Genomic DNA, 21,708 nt, shown 5'->3' with positions numbered 1-21,708 from the left:
GCATTCAGTCATTCATCCTCCTCGCCTCTGGCCCCTAACGGCTCTGTCCACGTCCTAATGACAGTGTAAGGCCTCACTTATCCATTTTAAACTTGACCGAATCCGTTTTGGCCATCGGGTTTGATCCCGTACGGAGTCAAGCTCAATGCGGTGCTCCATAACTGACCCCAGAGATGTTTATGAGTTGAATCTGTTGCAGTTTCCTGAAGTCTGTTGCATGTATTTGCATTTTAATGTGCAAACCGCTCCCCAAGGTAAAATGGAACGTTACGGGGGGAAAAAAAAAAAGGCCTGCCGTGTCACTGTACCCTTGATTACTTCTAAATGTCAGATGTTCAGTCGGAGAAGAAAAGGCCATTGAACCGGCGTGCGTCCATGCCCGACATCATTGGCTAGAATGTCCATCAGCGGAGGAGGATGACGGCATGACGAGCAATCTGCTGGGTGAAACAAAGCTGTGTTCACCATGTATTCAGATGCAAATGTATTCATTAAAACAGCAAATGACGGGGGGAAGTGCATTACAGGCTCTACTCTTAGTATATCTGTGATGCATTTGTTTTACAGGCTTTTGTGGAGAGGTAGATTTCTGTGGTGATTACAGTGGCGGGTGCCTGCTCTAATAACAGTCCTGGTGACCTCTCTGAGCTGAAAGATAGAAATTGGATAAGAGATGCTCACTTCAAACAACAGCTTTTAGAGTCGATACAAAAGTCGGCTTTGAAAAGGCTATGACGCTCTGATGAAATCACTCCAACTTGATTGAAAGGCAAACAACTGGGGTGCAATTTTCAAAGGAATGAATTAATCAAATACAATTCACAGGTTAGCAAATTGCCACATCCAGGTTTCCAAATGTTAATCCTTTTTTATGACACACAGAGCTTGCTAGGTCTGGCAATGTGAGGTAGCAGATCCTCAATGGAAAACAGGTGATTGCACTGCTTAACATACGACCTGGCAAACTACACATCCATGGCCGTAGTTAGTTTTTCTTTTACAGCCGTCATGTTTGTTAGTCTGCACCTGCGAGGAACCGAAGAAAGTGGATGTTCCTTTTCAGAAAACAGCATCCCATCATCTGTGTTTGTTAAGCCATTGGGATGAACTCAACACGGAAGACATGCAACAGCAGGGCTCATTGATGTGTTTGTAGTCGGGGCTTTGGCTTTTGAAGTTGCAGTAATTTGCTCCCCTGCGGAGACATACATGACGGCTTTGTGATCGAATGCAGAGAAGGACGTGTTGGGTAACCGCAGGTCACATGGAGCGGACGCACACAACTCTCCAATCTATGCTGATGTTAATGGATAATGTGGTTTGTCGGTGTTTGCCAAACGCGACACTGCTGGCTCGTGGGTCTCCGCCTTATTCCTTTTGAATAAATTATCCTGCGTCAACTCATTGTTGGTTTTGCTCAAGCTCAGGTTTTGCCAGTCCGGTCAGGTGTTTTGCGAGCTTAAACCGGTTTGACTTGCAGACCTGGTGAAGGCGGCATTTAGCATTATGACACGTTGCTCAGCGTGCTCATCTAACTTGTGCGATGTCAACGTCATGAATGTAAGATTCCTTTTGTTTGACAGACGGATTAACAGAGGCGATGGTGTCCGACAGGCGGTGTGCAATTTACTGCCGAGCCGAGCCAGGCCACATGAAGGGGTTCTGATTTAGTAGAGGTGGGAGGAGTTCGAGGCGCATGGCACATTTTGTGTTTGTTTACCGCAACGTTCATGTTTTTTTCCGGGGGCTGGCAATACGAGACATTCGCACAGTTATTCCCAAAGGAAACCAGTGTGGCGACAATCTGGATTTGAGCCCGACGAAAGAGGTGACCCGAAAAAACGTGTCGTGTCCAGCAAAAGAGGCGTAACAGGGTTTGTGTTACCCCGTGAGTCTCCCACCGCCAGCACAAAGATAAGTTGTAGTCAACGTTAGCGTTTCTCAACACGTCTCTTTATCCGTTGCGACAGTTTAAGGGTTTCTCTGGCAGACGGATGTCTGTTTGTCTGCCGCTCCAGGCAGACTGTGTCACGCTCTCTCTGACCATCTCGCCGACGGTGACTCCGGTCTCCTATCGCGCCGCTTTTCACGGAGACACAATTATTTCCGGCTGAGGCCAGTTCGGCCTCTTCGCGGGCACCGGTCCCCGAGCCGCTTCCCACACAAGTATTCAACAATAACGTTAGAATATTATGAAAATAGAAGATGTTACCGTGTCAGACACAGTCAAACCTATGCAGCTCATTGAAGGAACGGGACTCTTCTTCTGATGCTTCTCTGAGACGAAAGTAATCTGTAATGTTCAAAGAAGTTTTTTGCTTGATATGTATCTGCACAAAGTTGGTCTCCATGATCCAATAGATTGGATCATGGATAACTCGGTCCAAAAAAATGAAGTGGAGATTGCAGCAGTGTATAAATCAGAGCATAGAAGTCATTTAGAGATTGTCAGCGTGTGTGTGTGTGTGTACACTGTGCGCTTGAGTGTGTTTTTGATTGATAGGGGGCAGATACCACATTGACTTTTCTTTTCGCCTCTTTCTCGACTCCTGCCTTCCTCGTCAAACTGTGACAAGTCCTCCGAGACGTCTCTTCTGCTGCAGCGTTCACACAGAATGAATCACACCAACATCAGATAGCTGGAGCGCTTTCATATAGAGTCCGGCTGAAGCACGTGAAGTTCTGCGCTCGAGCCGTCGCTTCTTCGGGGCTCAAGAACGAGGGGGTGGAGGCATCGACCAGTTGGCCGATGGAATAGTAAACCGCGCCGTGTTCCTCGAATGCATTTCAATCAGTTCTCCGTGTGCTGTGTCATATATCTCAAAGTCAGCACACTGTGTCCAGTGAAAGCGAAGAGAGTGAAGAGAGCTGCCAATAAAAAAAAAAAGAAAGAATGTGAGGTGACTTTTTTCGTGATCAGCAGAGCCCGACCGCGGCTGGAAGTGTTTTTAATGGTGAGCTTGGACCTGCCGATGAGAGCCAAAAGGTCACCGCGGGTTAATAATGTTCTCTCTCGATGGTACGCGAGCGGTCCCGTAATGCCACACAAAGACACACACACACACACACACATTCAACACACATAGAGATGCTCTATATTCTTCTCTCAATAACAGACACAGGCAATGGTCATGATAATATTAAAGGTGGTGGCTCTTGCAACATGCACACTGTCGGCCACATTCATTCTTGGGAAATGTTGAACAGGTCTATTTGTGCAGAATTCAGTGTTTTCAGCACAACAATGTCACCACATCATCCCCAAATGTCACGCACCACCTAACTCATTATGGCTGAGCAAACCTTCTCCTCTTCATTTTATGTTTCTCTCCCTGTGCGGCGTTCTCGGCTGCATCTTTCTCATCCGCCTCGTTGCTGCTGGCGTGAGTAATAACTGGGGAGCAAGAATGCTAAATATTATTTGAAACAACTTCATATGGAATACCGTTTCATTTAAATATCCATGCTTATGTATTACATACATATGGCTTTCCTTTGACAAACATCTTTTTTTAAATAAAGAAAAACAATGTATTTGTACATAGAAAATGTTTGACTAATGTATATCTTAATATTTACATGTACTTATAGATGGGCTGCCTCACTTATTTATGTATTTCATAGGCATATTTTTTATATAAGTTTCATACATGTGTTGCTCAGAGAAAATATATCATAATTATTTTACTTTGGTTTTTCTGCCTCATTCCTCACGCATATTTAAAAAAAAAAAAAAGTGTTTGTTTTATATTTCCTCACCAGTGCAACAATATGCTCTGGAAGGAGGCTCAGACCAGAGGAGAATAGCCAAGAGAGGAAGCCTTATATTAGCCTCAGTCTCCAGGAGCCGCGGGGCGGACTCCTGGAGGGCGCTTCTTTAGTCCGCTGACACCAAAACCATCCTAAACATACTCTCCCCACGGGGAGGTATGGAACCGATTTCAGGCTTATGAGTGAAACGGAGAACTCCTGGGGGGAAACCTGATGCAGTCTGCAGGAAACCTGCGACTGTGGAAGACATTTACGTTCCAGACAGACATTGAGCCCCAGCACAGCCAGAAACCGGCTCAAAGCAATGTGCTAGTGTCCTGGAGGGACGTAGTCGGGGTCCAGATGTAGCCAGATGTCACTCACATGGAGGGTTTGCAGCTGCGTCTTCTCCTCTGCAGAACCTGATCAAGCCCTTCAGGCTGCGTCTGAAGGGCTTGATCAGGTTTGTGGAGAGAAGACTGGGGGGAAATGACAGCGTCCAGATGTACAAAGCTCAGAGAGAGCCATCCAAAGGCCATGCACAAAGGTGCATCAAGTAAATACTGTCAGGCGGTTGACATACTTTCTAAAGAAGCACTTTTTCTTTTTTTTATTATTATATTAATCAAGATCACTTTGTAGTTTTCACTTTGACATTTAAAAGTCATATTTACATCAAGTGTTGATCTTAATGCATCCATATCCTGATATTAGAGGATGTAGCAGAACCTGCATCTGAATTTTCAAATAACATCACCTCTAATATTACGATTGCAATCGTGAAATAAATAAAATAATATATATAAGGAAAGGTAAATGGCTATTGTCGATGTTATCCTTGAATCCTCTGCACATGCTTGGCTAATGCGACGAATGAGTAACGTGTGCATGGTATTCACCAAACTTGAATGTGTTTCCAAGAATACATGGGAGAGCAGTCTATGTCCTCTGACGCACATCATCTCTCCCAGCGCTTAACCTGTGACCCGACAGGAATGCAGATGTTGCAGCCGCGAAGAGAGGAAATTCAGATGCTTTTTAGCCTTTACTTTTAGACATCATTCAGCTAATGGTTCGCATTTTGAGTACGTGGGCTCTCTTTTTTCTAATCAAATTGGCCATTTTCCGTGCCGCTAATGCATTGCTCAGCCTGCTGTGTATTTGCTGACCTCTGATGCTGTCAGACATTAATTCAAGATGATAAGATTTTTTTTTCTGTGGGAGTTTTTCGTTCGATCTTTGTTCTGGATTAAGGGTAATTTGAAGGTGTTGAGCAGTGTGCTTTAACTGATTATCAACCACTTTATTTTGTTTCTCCCCCACCAGGAAATTATACAAACCTTGAAAGCAGCTCATTGTACAAAAAAAAGCAAATCTGGTGCTGATGTACCTCAGTGACCCGCGTCTGCATTATCTAGCAATATTAAATGAACTTGAACTTATTTCTTATTGCTAGATTAAATGAACTATTAAATGAACTTGAACTTATTTCACATTGTCTTTTAAAGTATTTTTACATCGTGGTATTGCGACTTTTACCTCAGTAAAAGAGCTCAATACTTCTTCCTAGAATGCAAATGGAAGTCATTTTGAGGTATTTCTAAGAATGAACTATAACATACCAGCTCGTTTTTAGATTAGGAAAGTTGTCGTACTATAAGCAAGAAACTCAGGGACCCATAAAATGAAGTTTTTCCTGGGATGCTCTGTTCATAAAAGTGGATCCTAACCCCTTCTGTCTCCATCCACAGGGTGTAGGTGCTGACCCCCACATATCGCTGGCTCTTCCCCCCGAATCCAAGCTGGCCAAAGAGAAAGCGGACGAGCCGTCGTTCCAACTGTTGGAGTCTGATGAGATGACCATCAGGATAGGTAGAGCTGGACCTCTCTCAGGCAAGCCTCCCTTCATATACCCGCATCGGCTCTTGCAAAAAATGTGCAGGATTTCAGGAAAACTAAAAAGCAAAAAAAACCCTGTGAGTTACACATCAAAACCGCTGTAGCCACTGTCGTCCCACTCGAGGCCAGTTTCAGGCACCAGATCACACTGACGCAGATTAAAAATGCATGAAGAGGGACCGCATTGGCTACCACGGAAATCTCACCTGGAGCTTCTCTGATGGCTTCTTTCCACTGTCCTGATTTTTCTGTTCTTCCTTTTCTTCCTCCGTCTGTCCATCTGTGACACTCACTCAGTCGCATACATTCACGTCGGCGTACACGTTTGTGGAGTCAAGCTACGTACCGTTTTCGAAAACCGGCGGGCTTCTGCTGACCTAGATTAAGTTTTCGGGCCGTAAGATTTGCCGGTGCTTCTGACACGTCTGTGGAGCCGAGGAGCTGATGAACACATCTCATCTTCCAGCGACTCGACGGAAGACGACAGCCCGATGAGCAATTACAGGCGGGCGATTTAATGTAAGGGGAAGAATCGAGAACGCTGGCGTTTTGCGTCTCTCGCTGAGCACAACGGCGGCCCCACGCGAACGCGCTGGAGTTCGGTTTCTTTGCTCCGGACCAAGCATTGAACGAGTTATTGTTCTACTTTTACCAACTATTTATGGGGAGCTGCAGAAGTACACTAAGCGGGAAACACCTTATGTCTGCAGATTATTTAATATTGGATCCCTTCCTGAACAGGTTACAATGAGCAGAGGCATGTAGATGTATCATGTCTACTGTCACAAAATGATGTGGTTGTTCAATATTTGGTAACGCTTCCTATGACACCGAGTTCTGTAATGCATTATAAGCATACGTATAACGTGTTATGTTGTGCTTATAACACTTTGTAATTATCTTACGGATTCATAATGCCTTCTAACAATTCTGACTTTTTATGAAGCATTTTTTAATGAGGTCATTTATCACTCTTCACAATTTTAAAAGCATTATTGTGTATTAGATTTTAAACATATTTTACAATGCATTATCAATACTATTATAATGCATTATAATAGAATTATAGATTACTGTGGGTGGTCATTGTTTACTAATGAAAAAAAATTATCTTTGAGAACACACAAAATGTGAAATCACTTTTTTATTGTTGTAGCAAACAAAGATAGAAACAGTTTTTTAAATCACATTATGAGTCATTATAACAATAATTATATTGACCCTTGCAAAAATATAGCCAGTCAGTGACCAGCAACGATGAAGTATTCAGATTCTACGTCATAAAATGCTTCATAACTATCATCGTTGTACATAACTCTGAATATGTGCGAGTGTTTATAACTATAATTATACAGTGCTGTAAGCAGTTTTTAATGCATTATATGTATGTTCATAAAGCAGTAGAGACATAGAACGTGTTTCCCAAATTGTTTTACTGAAAAAAAATATTTGTGTTACTAGGTCCAAAGATAAAAACTAAATAATTTACCCTTTTGGGATATTCTCACCTTAATAGACGTGCAGGGGGCAACACCCCCAGACTCTGACAGGTGAGTCCCATCAGCGCCTCTCCTGGCTGTCGCTGCAGGAACCTGCATGCTAGATTTTCTTTTGCTTGTTGTCTGCCACAGCAAGACAACAGGAACACAAACCCACCAGTGGAATCAACAGCAATAACGATGACCCCGTTCCAACAAAGTGTTCCCAAAAGCCACGTTAGTTAGCCAGCCTACACGATCGCGCGGCTACGAAAACCTGCACACCTACCTGAAATGCCACCATCATTAACGGTATGAACACAGCCGTGCTTTTCCTGCTGTGAAAGGGTCAAGTCATGCGTGACATTTTGATGGCAACCTGAGCATTGCTAATTAATCAGAATAGCTGGAATAGCTTGGTTAATTTTCCTGCGACTGTGTTGAGTACACACGTCTGAGTCATTTTAAATGACTCAGACCTCCTCCTCGTTTCCATTATTGTCGCAGCGACCTGACATTCATCCTGGGATTTAGCAATGAGGATAAGGGCATGTTTTTTTTCCGTTTTTAAATCTCAGGGGAGTTTGGCAGACCGCTGATGTGACGGCCGCTGTCAGGTAGAGCCGCTGAGTGTTGGATAGATCGTGAGTTGCCTTCATGTTATTTTAAGGGTAAGCAGCTGGAGGTGCTCAAGTGAAAAACAAGACAGGAAGGGAGACGGGAACCGCTTAAAAACACGTTAAAATTGGGAGAGTCTGAAGACTCGGACAGAAAAGGAAGGTGTAGCAATAATCATGATTATTGCATGGTTGCGATAAGCTGCAACGCAAACATTGACAAAAACACTTTCCTTTTGGAGAATGCTGCCAATTTGGTTCAGTCGGAAATGCCCAGGCCTTAAATCCCGGCTGCCCTCTGTGTTTACGGTGGAGTTAGACGTTTCCTGCAGCGCTCAAGTCCACCGTATGAATATATATTTCACACCAGCTTCTACGGATTAGTTACAAAATCACTGGCCTGCCTGAGGGCATACCAAGCGAGCCGGCCCACACAGTAAACAGAAAAGAACGCACACACAAATATGTATATATACAGTATACAATGAGGATCAGATTGCCTTGTAAGTCAATGCATTTTTTTAAATTGCAAACAGCATTTTGCAAGCAAGGAGTTGTATTTCCTGGGGCCTGTGTAGCTCAGTGTGAGTATGCCGTTTTATTCGTCAATGTACACAATGAAGGCTGAAATGCCAAGTTGTGCGGGAGTCCTGCAATTCGTATCTCCTGTAGAACAATTGGTGCTTATTCAGCTTTTCACTTGGCCTATATACAGTTGAAAGTGGGAGGTTTGACCCTCAAAATTGTCAGTCATTTTCAAAAACACTGGGTCCTTGATCTTTGAAAGGGTCCCTGCGTGTGCACTTGACTCGGCTGCACTCGTTATCTCACACACTTGGACAAGCCGGAGTTTTTATTAAAGCCACAGGTATTATTTTTTTCTTCGAAAAAGCATGTTTCACTCTTCAAAGAGATGGCCGATGTGTCAGGGGAAATGGGAAGCTACCATGGGAGCCTTTATCCAAAATCAGGTCAGACCAGAGCCGCTGACATTAGCTTATGGATCCTAGTAGCATCCAGGGCCGGCTTACGCACAGTGCGGAAATACAAACTGCACAGTGAACGTGCTAACAGGGCTTTTTATTACCGTCACCTATAAGCCCTAGAATAAACATACTCTAGAAAGAAATGCCACCGGCCCTTGGACGTGACGCCGGGTTAATGCTCCTGCAAGTAGCAAGCCTGTTAGCCAGATACGCTAATGTCTGCAGCCTACATTCAAGCATTGTTTAATGTGGTGGTATTTTCTGGAAGCAGAGAAACCACCATCCAGACTCTCTGAGATTCTCCAACTGCACACCAGCTCACCAATTCAACATCAAATCCAAAGCTCAACATTCCTGCTAAGCCTAATTGCGGTTGCTGAGCTATGATGGACGAGGAGAAAGAGAAATGTGCGAAGATGGTATCGCATTAGGTGCTGCACTGTGAACTAGCGCTGAAATGATTCAGAATTGCCTTCAAACAGTTTGCGATCGTCTCGATGTAGGTGTTTAAGGTTTGTATCAGGACTTTTTCACATGGCTTCTTTTTTTATAAAGCAAGCTGAGGTAGACATGATGCGTGGAGGGGATGTGCAGTGTGTACCGTAAAAGTCGGGTTACAAGGAGCCGCTACTACCTTCAGTAGGTCTCTCTGCAAGCTCCCCGCTGTAGCCAGCTAGCGCTGCTGCTAGCTCCCCGTTAGCGCTGCTGCTAGCTCCCCGACAACCACTGAAGGTAGGTAGCAGGACCAGCCCCGGCGGCCAGCAGCAGCAGCAGGGAGTTAGCAGCAGCGCTAGCTTGCTATAGCGGGGACACCCACTAGAAGTAGCAGTGGCTTGTAACCCTACTTTTACGGTAGTCCACTGCTCTGTCATTTAACTATGTCATGACACGATAGGAGAGAGAGAACGAGTGACTGCCGTGCTTGCGAGTTGCGCTCATCGACGTCCACATACATGAGCCTGATTGGCTGGAACGAAGTCATGTGAGAAAAGATGCGTAAACACAGACACAGGATCCATATTAAGCTGCACAGAAGTTAAATTAAATAAGACTAATACCAGGTACTAATTGTAAGCGTCACAAAATAATCATTATACTTTTGGTGTGATACAGTTCCCTTGGGCTCTAACCTCTGCCGGTGGCCAAAGTGATCGCACAAACAACAGCTTCAACGCTGTTGACGTCAGCACCATCCTTTGCATCCCTCAGATGTTGTTTTTTCCAGTGAGCCTTAACAGGATTAAACTATATTTTGAGACGGACAATATTTTTAAGTGCGTTGTACAATACATGACGACCAAAGACTGCTCTCCAAAACTTGAGATGGACTTACACACTTCAATTTCATCAAATGTCTTTTCTGCAATAGAACTCATCTGGAAAGCAATCAAACTGATGTCCATATGAACCAATTATATGGGCTCACACTATTTCCTCTCAATCTTTCAATGTCTTCTCGAGATTTGATCATCTTTCATATTTCTGTCTTCAAATTGTTCTTGATGATTGGGGGTTGGTTTCTCTTTTTTTTTTCACTTGAGCATACTTCCTTTGAGGGTTATTTCCTCCTGTCCTCCTTTTCAAGTGCCCTCTTGGTTTCCAAGGCTTCTCCGTTGAGCAGCATGCACTGCTTTTTCAGCCATCACAGAAGACAAACATACTAAAAGTCACGTCCATTCAGACCTTTAGATGTGCGGTATATGAATGTGGATGGTAACTACTGCCTTTTTTCTTAAATTGACTCACTAAGCAGGATGTTTTTCTGTTCGTACAAAAGAGTTCTTAGAAGTCCTCTTCAGCAGAGTCAATAAAACAAGGGGACTAAAAAAAAAAAATCAATATTTTCCAACTTCCATTCAAAAAGCAATTATGTTGCTGCTAAAAAATGCAAAAACTAAAATATGCCCATTATGTGATGATCACGTGTAATTCCAGCTGCTCTGCGACTGTTGGAGATCTATCCGATGTGACGCAGTAGGTGGGCTTTCATTGGCAGGTGTAATGAGTGCTGGAGCAAGCAGAAGTGTAGAGATGGTCAAAGGGGCTCGACACAAAATTGGGATAATTTCTATCGCCCGCCAGCTGCACCGGCCGCTAACAGCTAATGATGCTAACAACCCTGGCAAACAATGGCAACAGTGCTGACAGAAATAACAGTGTTTACCTAGGGGTGTGTGTGTGTGTGCGTGTGTGGAGAGAGTGGAGGGGGGTGGGCGACACTTCTGTGATGAATATATTTTTACATAGCCAATTTTTGTTTGCAGCTATATTGTGCCTTTTGAATGTTGAATAGAAAAGCTTTTATTCGGGGCTTTAGAAATAAGGACTCTGGTCCTGGTTCGGTTTGAGTGCAGAGCGAAACTCAGGTAAGATCTTTGCCACCAGCGAGCAGTGAGGGATTTGAAAAAAGCAAACATTTCAGTAGTTGTCTTGAAATAAATTCTTCTATGTGTGCATATTTTCAAATAAATAAAAACACACAATCATTATCTGATAAAAAAAACAAAAAAACAATGGAAAATTCAAACTAACACTCACACAGGATCTGTTTGTGATATCACTATTTTATGGCGGCAAACAATAACAAAGCATGTTTAATACATCAGTGCGTTGTCTCCTGCTGCTCTCCAGCTATTTGAAGTGGCAAGAAGCGGCTTGCTGGCATGTACCCGCTCAAAGAAGCACGGGTTCACACGTGCACACTAAAACCATTTCAGTTCCATCTCATACCTAATGCATGGCGTCCTAAATAATTCAGTCAGCATGAGGAGGAATCAAAGTGTTCCTTCAGGCGTTCTGTTTATTTAGGTCTTCAGACTGAATTTTGCAATGTACTATAAAATGACAAATAGGATTGGATTTTAAATTTCTCAGTGCATGCTAATCAGCAAAAACGTATGCATCTCCATACTTTTATTACTCAGGGTGCCACCTCGCGTAGTTCAATAATTCATCTTTTTTTCAGACCTTGGGGCAAAAAATTGCAGCCAACTACATGACCTATCTTTTATAATGAGGAGGAGGAGATGGCTTAGTTGTGATCAGAGGGAAGTCTTAATGATTTTTACCAAGCATGTCTTATATCTACACGTGAGGTTTTCTGGAACTATACTGACAAAATGAAGCGGAAAGTGCTCCCATACACTTACATTTGTGAATCTGTGTGCATGCGTTACAACACATTAACTACTCCAGCTCACAGAAATACAATGGGGTTTTCTCTCTAAAGTTTTGAAAGTAGCAACACAAAAAGAAAAAGAGCTAATGTAGCTTTGTTTTAACTGACCTGCGGGACCATAGAAAATGAGAATTTTGGATTCCTTTAAATTGAAAGTGCTGTTTCGGTAGATGGGGTACTTGTGAAAAAGTCCAAAGAACATTGTTATGTAGCTGGTTTAGTTCTCTTCTGGAGAGGATTTACTCCTCTGCACACTGATTCAGCTGAGAAACCAAAAGTTAGACTAAGATATTAGCTTGTCAGAGGTTTGATTGATGCTAATGGCTGGTATCATAAGAGATTCACCAATCTACCACTTTAACTTACCAAAGCACACTGTGTGTGTCCCTTTTGGGCTCATGTGTTGGATGCATTTCTTTCCATAGAAAAGATTTGCATCTCAAATTTGTTGACATCCTTTGTTTAGGGACCACCAGTCTTTTCCTTTTTATTGGCAAATTATACGAACTGTCCATCGGTAGATCTACTGTGTATTACTCCATGAAAAACGGGCCCACTTGTTAATATTTCGCTCCATAGCACCTCTAGTGTTCAAGAACTCAGCAGGATACCTTTAAATAGTTTTCGGCATGCTCGCTCCTTTCATTTGCTGCTGTAAGCTAATATAAATGTTTAAAGCTTCTGTTTATACTTAACCATCACTTCCCGCATGTGCGTCACAATAAAAGCATTTTATTGTATAGGCAGTGTGAGGTCTTTACTCTGTATGGCACATATACATCTTAATCAAATGACAGGGCAGAAAATACTGTGTAGCATCTCATGAAGTAGGGATCGTACGCCAAGGCTTTCTGAGGACTGAACTCCCCCGCAGGGTCCTTTCACATAATGCATTAGATGGCGTTTTGCGTTTCTCCACAGCGATGCTAATTATTTCAACTGACTCCTTAAGGGCTTTTCTGAGACGAGAAACAATGTAAAGACCAAAACAAATGTAAAAAAAAACAACAGTGTTTCATTGTGTACTGCTCCACTCAATCGATGGAAAGTGTCAAAAGTCGATATCACATCACATCCAGAGCGGAGACCTTGTTGTACTACAATCAACAATCATACAGTCGACGAATAAGCCGCTCAATTCTCTCTCACCACACACTCGCCTACCGTTACGCAAGTACTTCTCTTACCCAAGAGCCCATTTTTGACAGCGTTACGACGACGGCACATAATCATAGTGATGATAGTAATGACCTCGTCAGGCCAGAAGCTTGACTTCTCCACCTTGAGATTATTTCTGAAAGTTAAAGGTACAAATCCGTTTCCGCATTTATTTAGTAGTCACAGTGCTTGCCAGTGAAGATCTAATATTTAATTTATTATCACGACGTGAACCGCATCCAAATTTAGCCATTTTAAAGGAGAAATATCTCATTTTAAAATAGATTTTTCTCATTCTTCAGAAAGGAAATCTCTGATCATATCAAGTGTAGCAGACTATAGCAATACTGCAGCTATTGTGCATATTCTATTATAAAATTGTTTATATTGTGTATATTTTCACAAAAAAAGCGTGAAGCATCTGGTTGGGAAGTGGAAGACCGCCCTCTTGACAGTTGGATCATCACGCTGCTGTATTGTGCACTGTACTTGTGAAACATTTAACCTTCAGAAGTTTGCTTTGTCCTGTTATGCGAGAGCAGTTTCCACTTTCTCAAAATTACACTTAAGTGTAAATCTGACCTTATCACGGTACATTCTTGGTGGTTTAATTGAGGAACAAACTTGTGCTTTTGAAGGTAAAAAGAAAATGTTCCCACATGTCGTCTGTACAGACTGTACCGCTCCAACGGCGAGCGACAATTCTCCTCTCGAGTGTTGTCGACGAGAGTTTTTTAGCTGATCTGAGATTCAAACAAACAACTCTCTTTGTCAGAAGCAGGCGCTTCCTCTAATCTCTGAGCTGCTGTTAAATTTCTACTCCAGCTCATTGCTTTTTGATGAGGGACATTATCGCTGCATCATCCTCTCTTCTTAGAGGAGGGGAATGATGAAGGAGATAAAGGACTGGATGTTCTCTGTCGGCTGAAGACTTATCACTCTAAACTCTGTGACGGGGCTTCGCGCTCCACCAAATATGCATCTGTCTGCCTGTATTATTAATGTCGCTTGTTCTGTCACTCTTCCGTTTTCTTACTTTGTTTTATTTATTTATTTGAGTAGTCTCTTGGCTTTAGAGCGCCACACAGATTTAAAGAGAAACTGAATACTTTGCTCATGTTTTTGTACTTTTCCTCAAACTTGAAAACTTGGGAGTGAGAGGGGGAAACAGTGGCAGTTAATTAGTCGTGGAAATCTTCGTGAAATCTCCTCATGTCTTTACAGTTTCCCGGCTCAGCAGGTTTCCACTGCATCAGCAAGCTGTCCAAGATATAATGTAGTTTTTCAGAGGCTAATTTAAGTTTTCACTCTCCTCACTCGTTTCCTGTCACAGCTGCACAAATCAAACAGCCGTCCCCCAACGGTGAGACTTTTGTCAATTTCACATTATAATTAGGATTGGTATTTTTTAACACAGGATGGTTTGGGCAGCCTCGCTGATGGAACGCAATCAACGAACACGATATCGCAAATCTATGTTGTGTGTTTAATTAAATGGTATAAGGTACACAGTATTGGGTATCCATAGCATGTACACAGTGATAGCTATCTGTTATCAACAGATGTTTTCATATTTTAAATTATCTCTGTATTCTCATCAGCGGAGGTTTGATAAACATCACCTCGATGTTGCTTGCAGGATCTTTTCCTCATACGTGACATGCAGTTAATACTATTTCCTGTTCGCTAAGCAGGAAAACACACGGCGAGTGGTTGACATTTAAGGAGCATAATATTGGTTATGTGGTGTGTGCAGTAACAAGCTACTGTTACAATTTGCAGGAAGTATTGATCAAAAAACCTTTTTTTTTCTTGTTTATTTTTTTAAGTGACTGGCTCGATTTGGTTTTGAAATCTGTGTGATTTATCGCAAAGCGTTCTCGAGCTTCATTTTGTTTCCTGCAAATCTCCCAACTCCCAGCATAATACAATAAAGCAGTAAATGTTCATGAAAAATCCTCCCACAGACATTTTAAACAAAACCAGTCGTAAGTTAATTGGACAAAGTTCCCACAAAGTCTTTCTTGAGGCTCAAGGGCTTCTTTTAGACTTTCCAACATAGACTAAGAAAATATACCGAAAACATGACGCATTTGGTACAGCTCACATCTTGTTATGCAACAAACTCAAACCTTTTATTAAGTGGTGGGCTATGTGAAAGTTTTCTGTCAACTCAAGACGCAGGCTTAGGGATCAACAGCATGATGTTACTGCTGCTTGGATTCTACTTTGAATCCATGTAGAAGGCCCATGTTTAAACTTGATACATGCGTAAATGGCAGCTAGGAAAGCAAGGTCAGCATCTTCCCCTAGGACGAATGATGTGCCCCACGGGCTGCATTTAAATGATCCGTGTTGAGCTTTGTGTGGATTTTATGAAGCAGCTTATTCCTATTTCTTGGCAAGTAGCAGCATGGATCTTTATTCCTCGGGATTTTGTTGATATAGGACAGTTTAAGGCTTAATCTGCCTTCCCACTGCAGAGGATGAGATTCATACGCGCCCTTGTGGGATGAAAAATAATAGATGCATAGAGTTGGTGGCAGAGGAGCGTGGCTGGAAACCAAAGGGCCGCCAAGTAGGAGTCTTTCGGGGCTTTGTTGGCAAATCAGTTTTGTCTCAGGAAGTCAAGTCCAAAGCAGGCAGTGAAGAACAAGCAGACGCTGCAGCCGGCTCCGAGTGGCCGGCTGCAGCGTTAGAAGGAAGGTGAGTGACGGGGCCGAGGGAGGAAAGGGCCGGACTTGCTTTCCTACTCTCCACGTGTCTCAGTGTCCTTAAAAGACATTGATCCCCAAGTTGCTCCCCGGGCGCTTAAACTGCCCACTCCTACAATGCTTAGGAAACTTTTTTTAAAAATTATGTTAAGGTCAATGGCGACATCCACTGTTGTCTCACCGGAGCAGATTCAATGTAGATATAAGGCCAGGTCTTGGTGCCAAGTATCAAGTATCTGTATTCACTCTTAATCAGTTACTGTTTCACTGTTATATTCAGACTTCTCATCTTACTGTCTCTGGTTAATCTCACACACAAACTTAGCATGTCTCCTGATAGCCGTGAGACTGGGCAATCTGTGTGTCTCTGTCTCAAAGAACGTCCAATTCCCTTGTTATCATGCCACGCCGAGGCCAATCTAAAGACGTCATGGTGGGATGAAGCCATGAAGACGTCATGGTGGCCTCAGTGTATTGATAACCATAAGATATTTAAGAAGGTGGTGTTTCGTTCATTCTTTGAGCGGTCTTGAATATGCAATTTGTCTATCACGTTGTACTTCTGACTCTGCTCCTTCCTCGCAACGAATTAAATGTTCTCCTGGGTGAGAGGCCCCACTCAGCCGAGCCCCACCTCCTCGCTGCGCAGCTGTATACGACGTCGCCTAATGTAAGTTATGTACAAATTACCTGCCTGCATGGAGCCCCATTAGATTCATGACGGCACAGCCTGATACCCACTGCAGGGCCTGATGACTGAACATCATTGAGCAGGAACACTGGGCTTTCCATAGGAACACAACTTTTGGCACATTTGACTGTGTATTGATTGTGATGTTGACCCTGATTAACTACTCGGCCGTTGTCGCAGATCATATCTTAACAAGCTCCAGTAGGAAGAGCAAAAATGTAAACAATTAAAGGAATGATGGCTGAATTGCATTTTCACTGCTTCAGTTTCACACTGTCAGGGTTTACGAGTACACTTAAGATTAAGGGATTCATTATTAATGGTGATATTAACACTCTGGGTTATCTACTATGATAAGTTAAACTGTCTGTTTGTCCCCGATGAGAGTGCAGTGCTTCATGTCCAACCTTTTTTTTTAAATTGTCTTCAAAGAACATGAAATTAAATCAACCTTTACAGACATCGAAAAGACAAGTTGCCAAATAGTAATTCTGACTGCCAGTCTTCTCCTTTCTTGTCTGTGTGTTTCTGTGCTCATTGATTAGCATTTTCTTCTTTTTTTTAACTGGATGAAAACACAGCTAGAGTAAGTGTTATGGAGGAAAACAGAGTTTGCGGCAGATGGACAGCTCGGCCGGCAGGACTATGCAGCAGATGGACATTTCAGATGCACCAGAGGAAAATAATTCTCCTGTAAAGATATAATAAAAGCTGGTGACTGTTTTTACTATCACGTCCAGGATGCGTGGGCTACAAACCCGGATGACGTCAGGGATTTTTTTGTGACTGATCAGTTCTTCTCTGCTGTTCTTAGTTTGTCTTTTCATGCCTTCAGACACAGATTACTTCCTCATGTGCAATACGGATAGATTACATGCCAAGACTCTAGTAAAAACGACATGACAAAACAGGAAGTGCATTCAAATAGATTAAAGTATTTAAAATGTCAGCCACACATGGCCATGAATACCTGATTGCCACATACTTTGCTGTGCTGAGGGATCAGCAGAGGGATAGATTTCCATTTTAAATGGGTTCATACAAGGTTAGTAGTGTTTTTTTTATTTGTTTTTCATTGTGCAATAGAGGAATCACTAATATTCTAATGCGTGTCCTTTTTAAACCTTGCTAACAGTCTAAAGTGCTTGTTGTGGCCCCCAGGAACTGGGGCCAAATCGTGAAATTTCTTATAGTTATATTGGAAAAGAGACCTCTGTAACAGTGGATACTTTTTGGAAATAAACTTCCGAATACAAACACTTGAGTATACCTTAAATCATGAGGGCTCACAGTTGTAAAATGCTCTAAATGCCGACGTTGCTGAATGCATCTCCGCCTCCAACTCTGTTTCCATCCCTTTACACATCTATGGAAACACATCGTCTCCGTCTGTCTCTCTCGGTTGGATTCAGATTTTTTTTGTTGCTGTTGTTGTTTCCTCGTTGGAGGCGCGTGTAGCCTGATCAATGGGGCGTACTTAATATTGTGTATATATATATATATATATATATATATATATATATATATATATATATATATATATATATATATATATATATATATATATATATATATATGAGGGTGTGCTATCCACCCATCTCGTGTGTATACATATGTTCACACACCACATTGAGGGTACTTGCCATGCCTATGGGGACAAATGCATCTTCATCAGGTAAATCATTCCATAATGTCCACAAAAGGTGTGTGTGTGTGTGTGTGTGTGTGTGTGTGTGTGTGTGTGTGTGTGTGTGAGAGTGTGAGTGAGAGATCAGGGTCAGACAGTTGCCTGGCAACAATAGCCAGTGAAGGCATGAAAGTTTTGCTGTTGACTTGTTATTTTTTTGTCTCTCTCTCTCTCTCTCTCTCTCTCTCTCTGTCTCTCTGTCTCTCCCCCTCCCCCCCATCTTGCTCTCTTGCTGTCTCTTATCGTTTCCTTTCACACTGCTGGTCTGCGTCCTCTCCGCTCCACTTTGGCTGGAAATCACCGGGTGTTACTGGCATCAAACTAGAACATACAGCAACTGATATGTTTCGTCTTCAACCAAATTCAGATAGACATATCAAACATGTTGTAATTAAGCTTCATTACAATGAATAATCTGACATGGTAGGGGATGCATGTAGTGACTAGACCATATAGTGTGCAATGTATGGAGCTATTTAGCCTCTATGAGCGTCCTGATTCTTCAGCATGCAGCAGCTTTTGGTGAAGATAGACTCGTGAATCTCACTTAGGGATGGATATCCGGCCTGTTAGCGAGGCGCTGGGGAAGGAAATGCAACGTGTCGCAGGGCGGTAGACCAAAACCGAGCTAAATGAGAAGAGAACAATCGTCTTGTCCAGAAACTGAGCTCCACGGGGATGATGATGTCAGCCGGGCTTGTTTGCTCCTAAAGTGTCGCCTCGCTGTGGCCGGCCGCTGTGCGCGACTCCAAACAAGATAGAAAGCATAAAACGGCAGGTGTTGGAATTTAACTTTTTTTTTTAAATCATACCCTTTAAACTAAAAAGGCAATCTGGTTTGAATTGACATAAAACTCCACAACTAACAGAAGCAGGAGGACAAGTTGACACATGCAAAAAAAAAAAAGAAGTCATGTTCTCTGTCCTCAATCGTGCTTTAGAGCGGTTCATCCAAATGTCATCCTGTTTCCTCCAGAGAGGAATCTCCACATATTTTAGAAGGTGATGCTGCCTTGTTGTTTTGGCGGCGTTCAGATAATTTGTGAAAGAAGATCAAGTGCGTGTGCCTGCCTTTATTGTCCCTCATGGCATTTGTAAGAAGAGCTGAGGTGTCTTGAACACAGCTGTCAATCACTGCTTGCAAAGTAAACGTCGATCAATATTCTGTTACCTCGTTTTTCTTCCCTTAAATGTTTTCAGAAACCATTTCCGGGTAGTGTTTAGCAAATTTTCTCAGAAAATATGTTTCTGAAAATGCATCAACAGAATTGTGATGAATTATGAATGAAGAAAGTTTATATTTTGATCAAAGGTCACAAGCTTTGGCTCTGATTGGTTGTTTTCCTTCGAGTGCGGTGGAATCTTACGAATGCCTTTAGGAGCAATAAGAGGAGGCAGAGGAACCAGATTGTTTCACTGATTCATTTCTGCTAACAGGATATAGTGACAGTTTGAGCAAAGATAAGGATATAATTATTGTCAGTGTTGTGTTTAGAGTGCTGGCCTTCAGCTGCCCCTTTGAGCTCATGCAAGAGAAATGAAACATGCAATGAGCTGAAACAAGTGTGAAGCCAAAGACACTGCAGTAGACATTGCAATGCTGTTGAAATCTATTGCTGTTGAAATGATGTGCTGTTTAAATGTTCTGAGCCGGCACGAGTAGATCTGACAATGTGGAAAGAAACCCCGAGCAGGTTTATGGCCTTCAATTGGATCAGAAAATAAAATACCCTGATATGTTTTCCAATGAAAGTAAGTCAAACCAAATGTTCAGCTCCCGGAGCTTCAGCTCACAGTCCTCACATTATTCAGCATTCAATCTTACAAAATTGAACAGTCAAGTCCCAAAAGTTAACATTGTTCCCAAAATGAAATGTTTCAACAATAGCATATCCCAATTAATGACACCTTGTATCTCAGGATGGTCGCGTTCGGGCTTCTGAGGCTTTTTAATGCATTTGTATTTGTGAAAGTCTGTATCCCTCATCCTTCATCGCAGTGGCAGCACAGGGTGTCCTGTCAGCTCCGTCTACATCTGATCTTCTCTCTCACTCCTTCGCTGTCACAGTCGGTCACCATCTGCTTGTCTTTTTGGACATTTTCTCTTATGCTCTCCCCGTCTTTGATTTTTGATCTCTACAATTTATCGTTATTATGTTGTTTTTGTCTCCTTTTTTATGCTGTTGTGCTTCTAATACTGCACTCCATATATGTTGTATTATTTATATATATATATATATATATATATATATATATATATATATATATATATATATATATATATATATATATATATATATGTATATATATGTATGTATCTGTATGGTTATTGATATATCTCTCTATCTGTCCTATCCATGCATACAAACACAACTCTATTCTTAATTCCTCTAACCAACTAAATAAAACTGTTAAAAAAAATCCTGCAAGTCGACAAAAAAAATGTAACCCTAATCCCGTCAAACAAACAACCAACTAAAACTGAAATACTTATCTCAACAAACAATCAACTGAATAAATCTATAATTTTTTCCCGCCAATCAGCCAAATTAAACTGTAAACCCACCAAATAATAGAAACATTAATTTTAATCTCAACCCAAACCTGTAGCTCCAATCCTACCAATGGACCAACAACAAGAAACAAGACTTCCAACAATCCCATCTACTCACTCTCACAAACCAACCATAGACCTACCACACACAGGACCACATGAACTCTGCTCCATCAAGGTGTGCCAGTAATCATGTAAATGGGACTGCATACAGTATGATATAGCGCTGGCGCACATCAATGTAATGCTTTGCTAAATGAACATGAATGCCATCTAATAGCCTTTTGGTGAAGAGCAGAATAGCAGAATGTCCTCGCTGTGGAGGATTTACCTCATTTGTTCGTCGAGGTTCTTTCATTCCCATGTGGGATTGAATGAGATTAGTGCTGGCAGGTAGTTGTATTGCATATATCTGACATGTTCATGGCCGCATCGTGCCTTTACAAAACGAGTTCATGAAATGAATTGCAAATTTCGATTGAGAAGGTGCGTCTTGCTATGTATTGGCATGATTGTTATTGAGTTTAATATTTTCAGAGTTGGGGATTAGCAACAAAATCAACTAGTGGGAATCCGCATGCTTCCGCTAAATCTGTGTTTTTACTTTGGACACCAAGATGGAGTAAAATGGAAAACAAAATGCAAGAAAACGTGAAGAAAAACAACGTTTCATTTGGGGACAAATACATGACCCCAAAGCAAACAAGTGGCCAAAACTTTGTCCAGTTGCTTTCCCATTCGGTGCATCGAAAAAGCAGTGCTTTGTGTTAACAATAATTAAAAATATGTTTTGTCAGGCTGAAATAATTAATTGGCACTGGTTTATTGGCTCTGTCTTTGGGCAGTCAGGGGGTTTTCTTCCCTGGTATTTTTCTGCACACGACTCTGGCGATCAGTCTGGTTTCAGTCGAGTAGTCACATCGCTGATCCCTTCCTCCTCCAGTATCTTTTCTCCCTGATCTCTTCCCTCTCAAACTGACCCACTCATCTTTCCCT

The 21,708-nt window shown here is 42.1% G+C and overlaps 1 protein-coding gene across 2 annotated transcripts in view; it reads left to right on the top strand.

The window, feature by feature from the left end:
- LOC137789973 (zinc transporter ZIP11-like) overlaps positions 1-21,708 on the top strand; it is an 89,183-nt gene that overhangs the window by 42,964 nt on the left and 24,511 nt on the right. The window contains exon 5 of one of the 2 annotated variants that reach the window (XM_068583869.1): positions 5,502-5,622. In XM_068583869.1, coding sequence (XP_068439970.1) covers positions 5,502-5,622 — 121 coding nt within the window. Of the gene's footprint in view, positions 1-5,501; positions 5,644-21,708 lie in introns of both variants that reach the window. The other variant, XM_068583868.1, reaches the window with a different exon arrangement.

This window comes from Clinocottus analis, unplaced genomic scaffold (assembly GCF_023055335.1).
Source record: "Clinocottus analis isolate CAN_PGR_092001 unplaced genomic scaffold, fCliAna1.0.p SCAF_19, whole genome shotgun sequence".
Taxonomy (NCBI): Eukaryota; Metazoa; Chordata; class Actinopteri; order Perciformes; family Cottidae; genus Clinocottus; species Clinocottus analis.
This window is presented reverse-complemented; position numbering and strand designations above follow the sequence as displayed.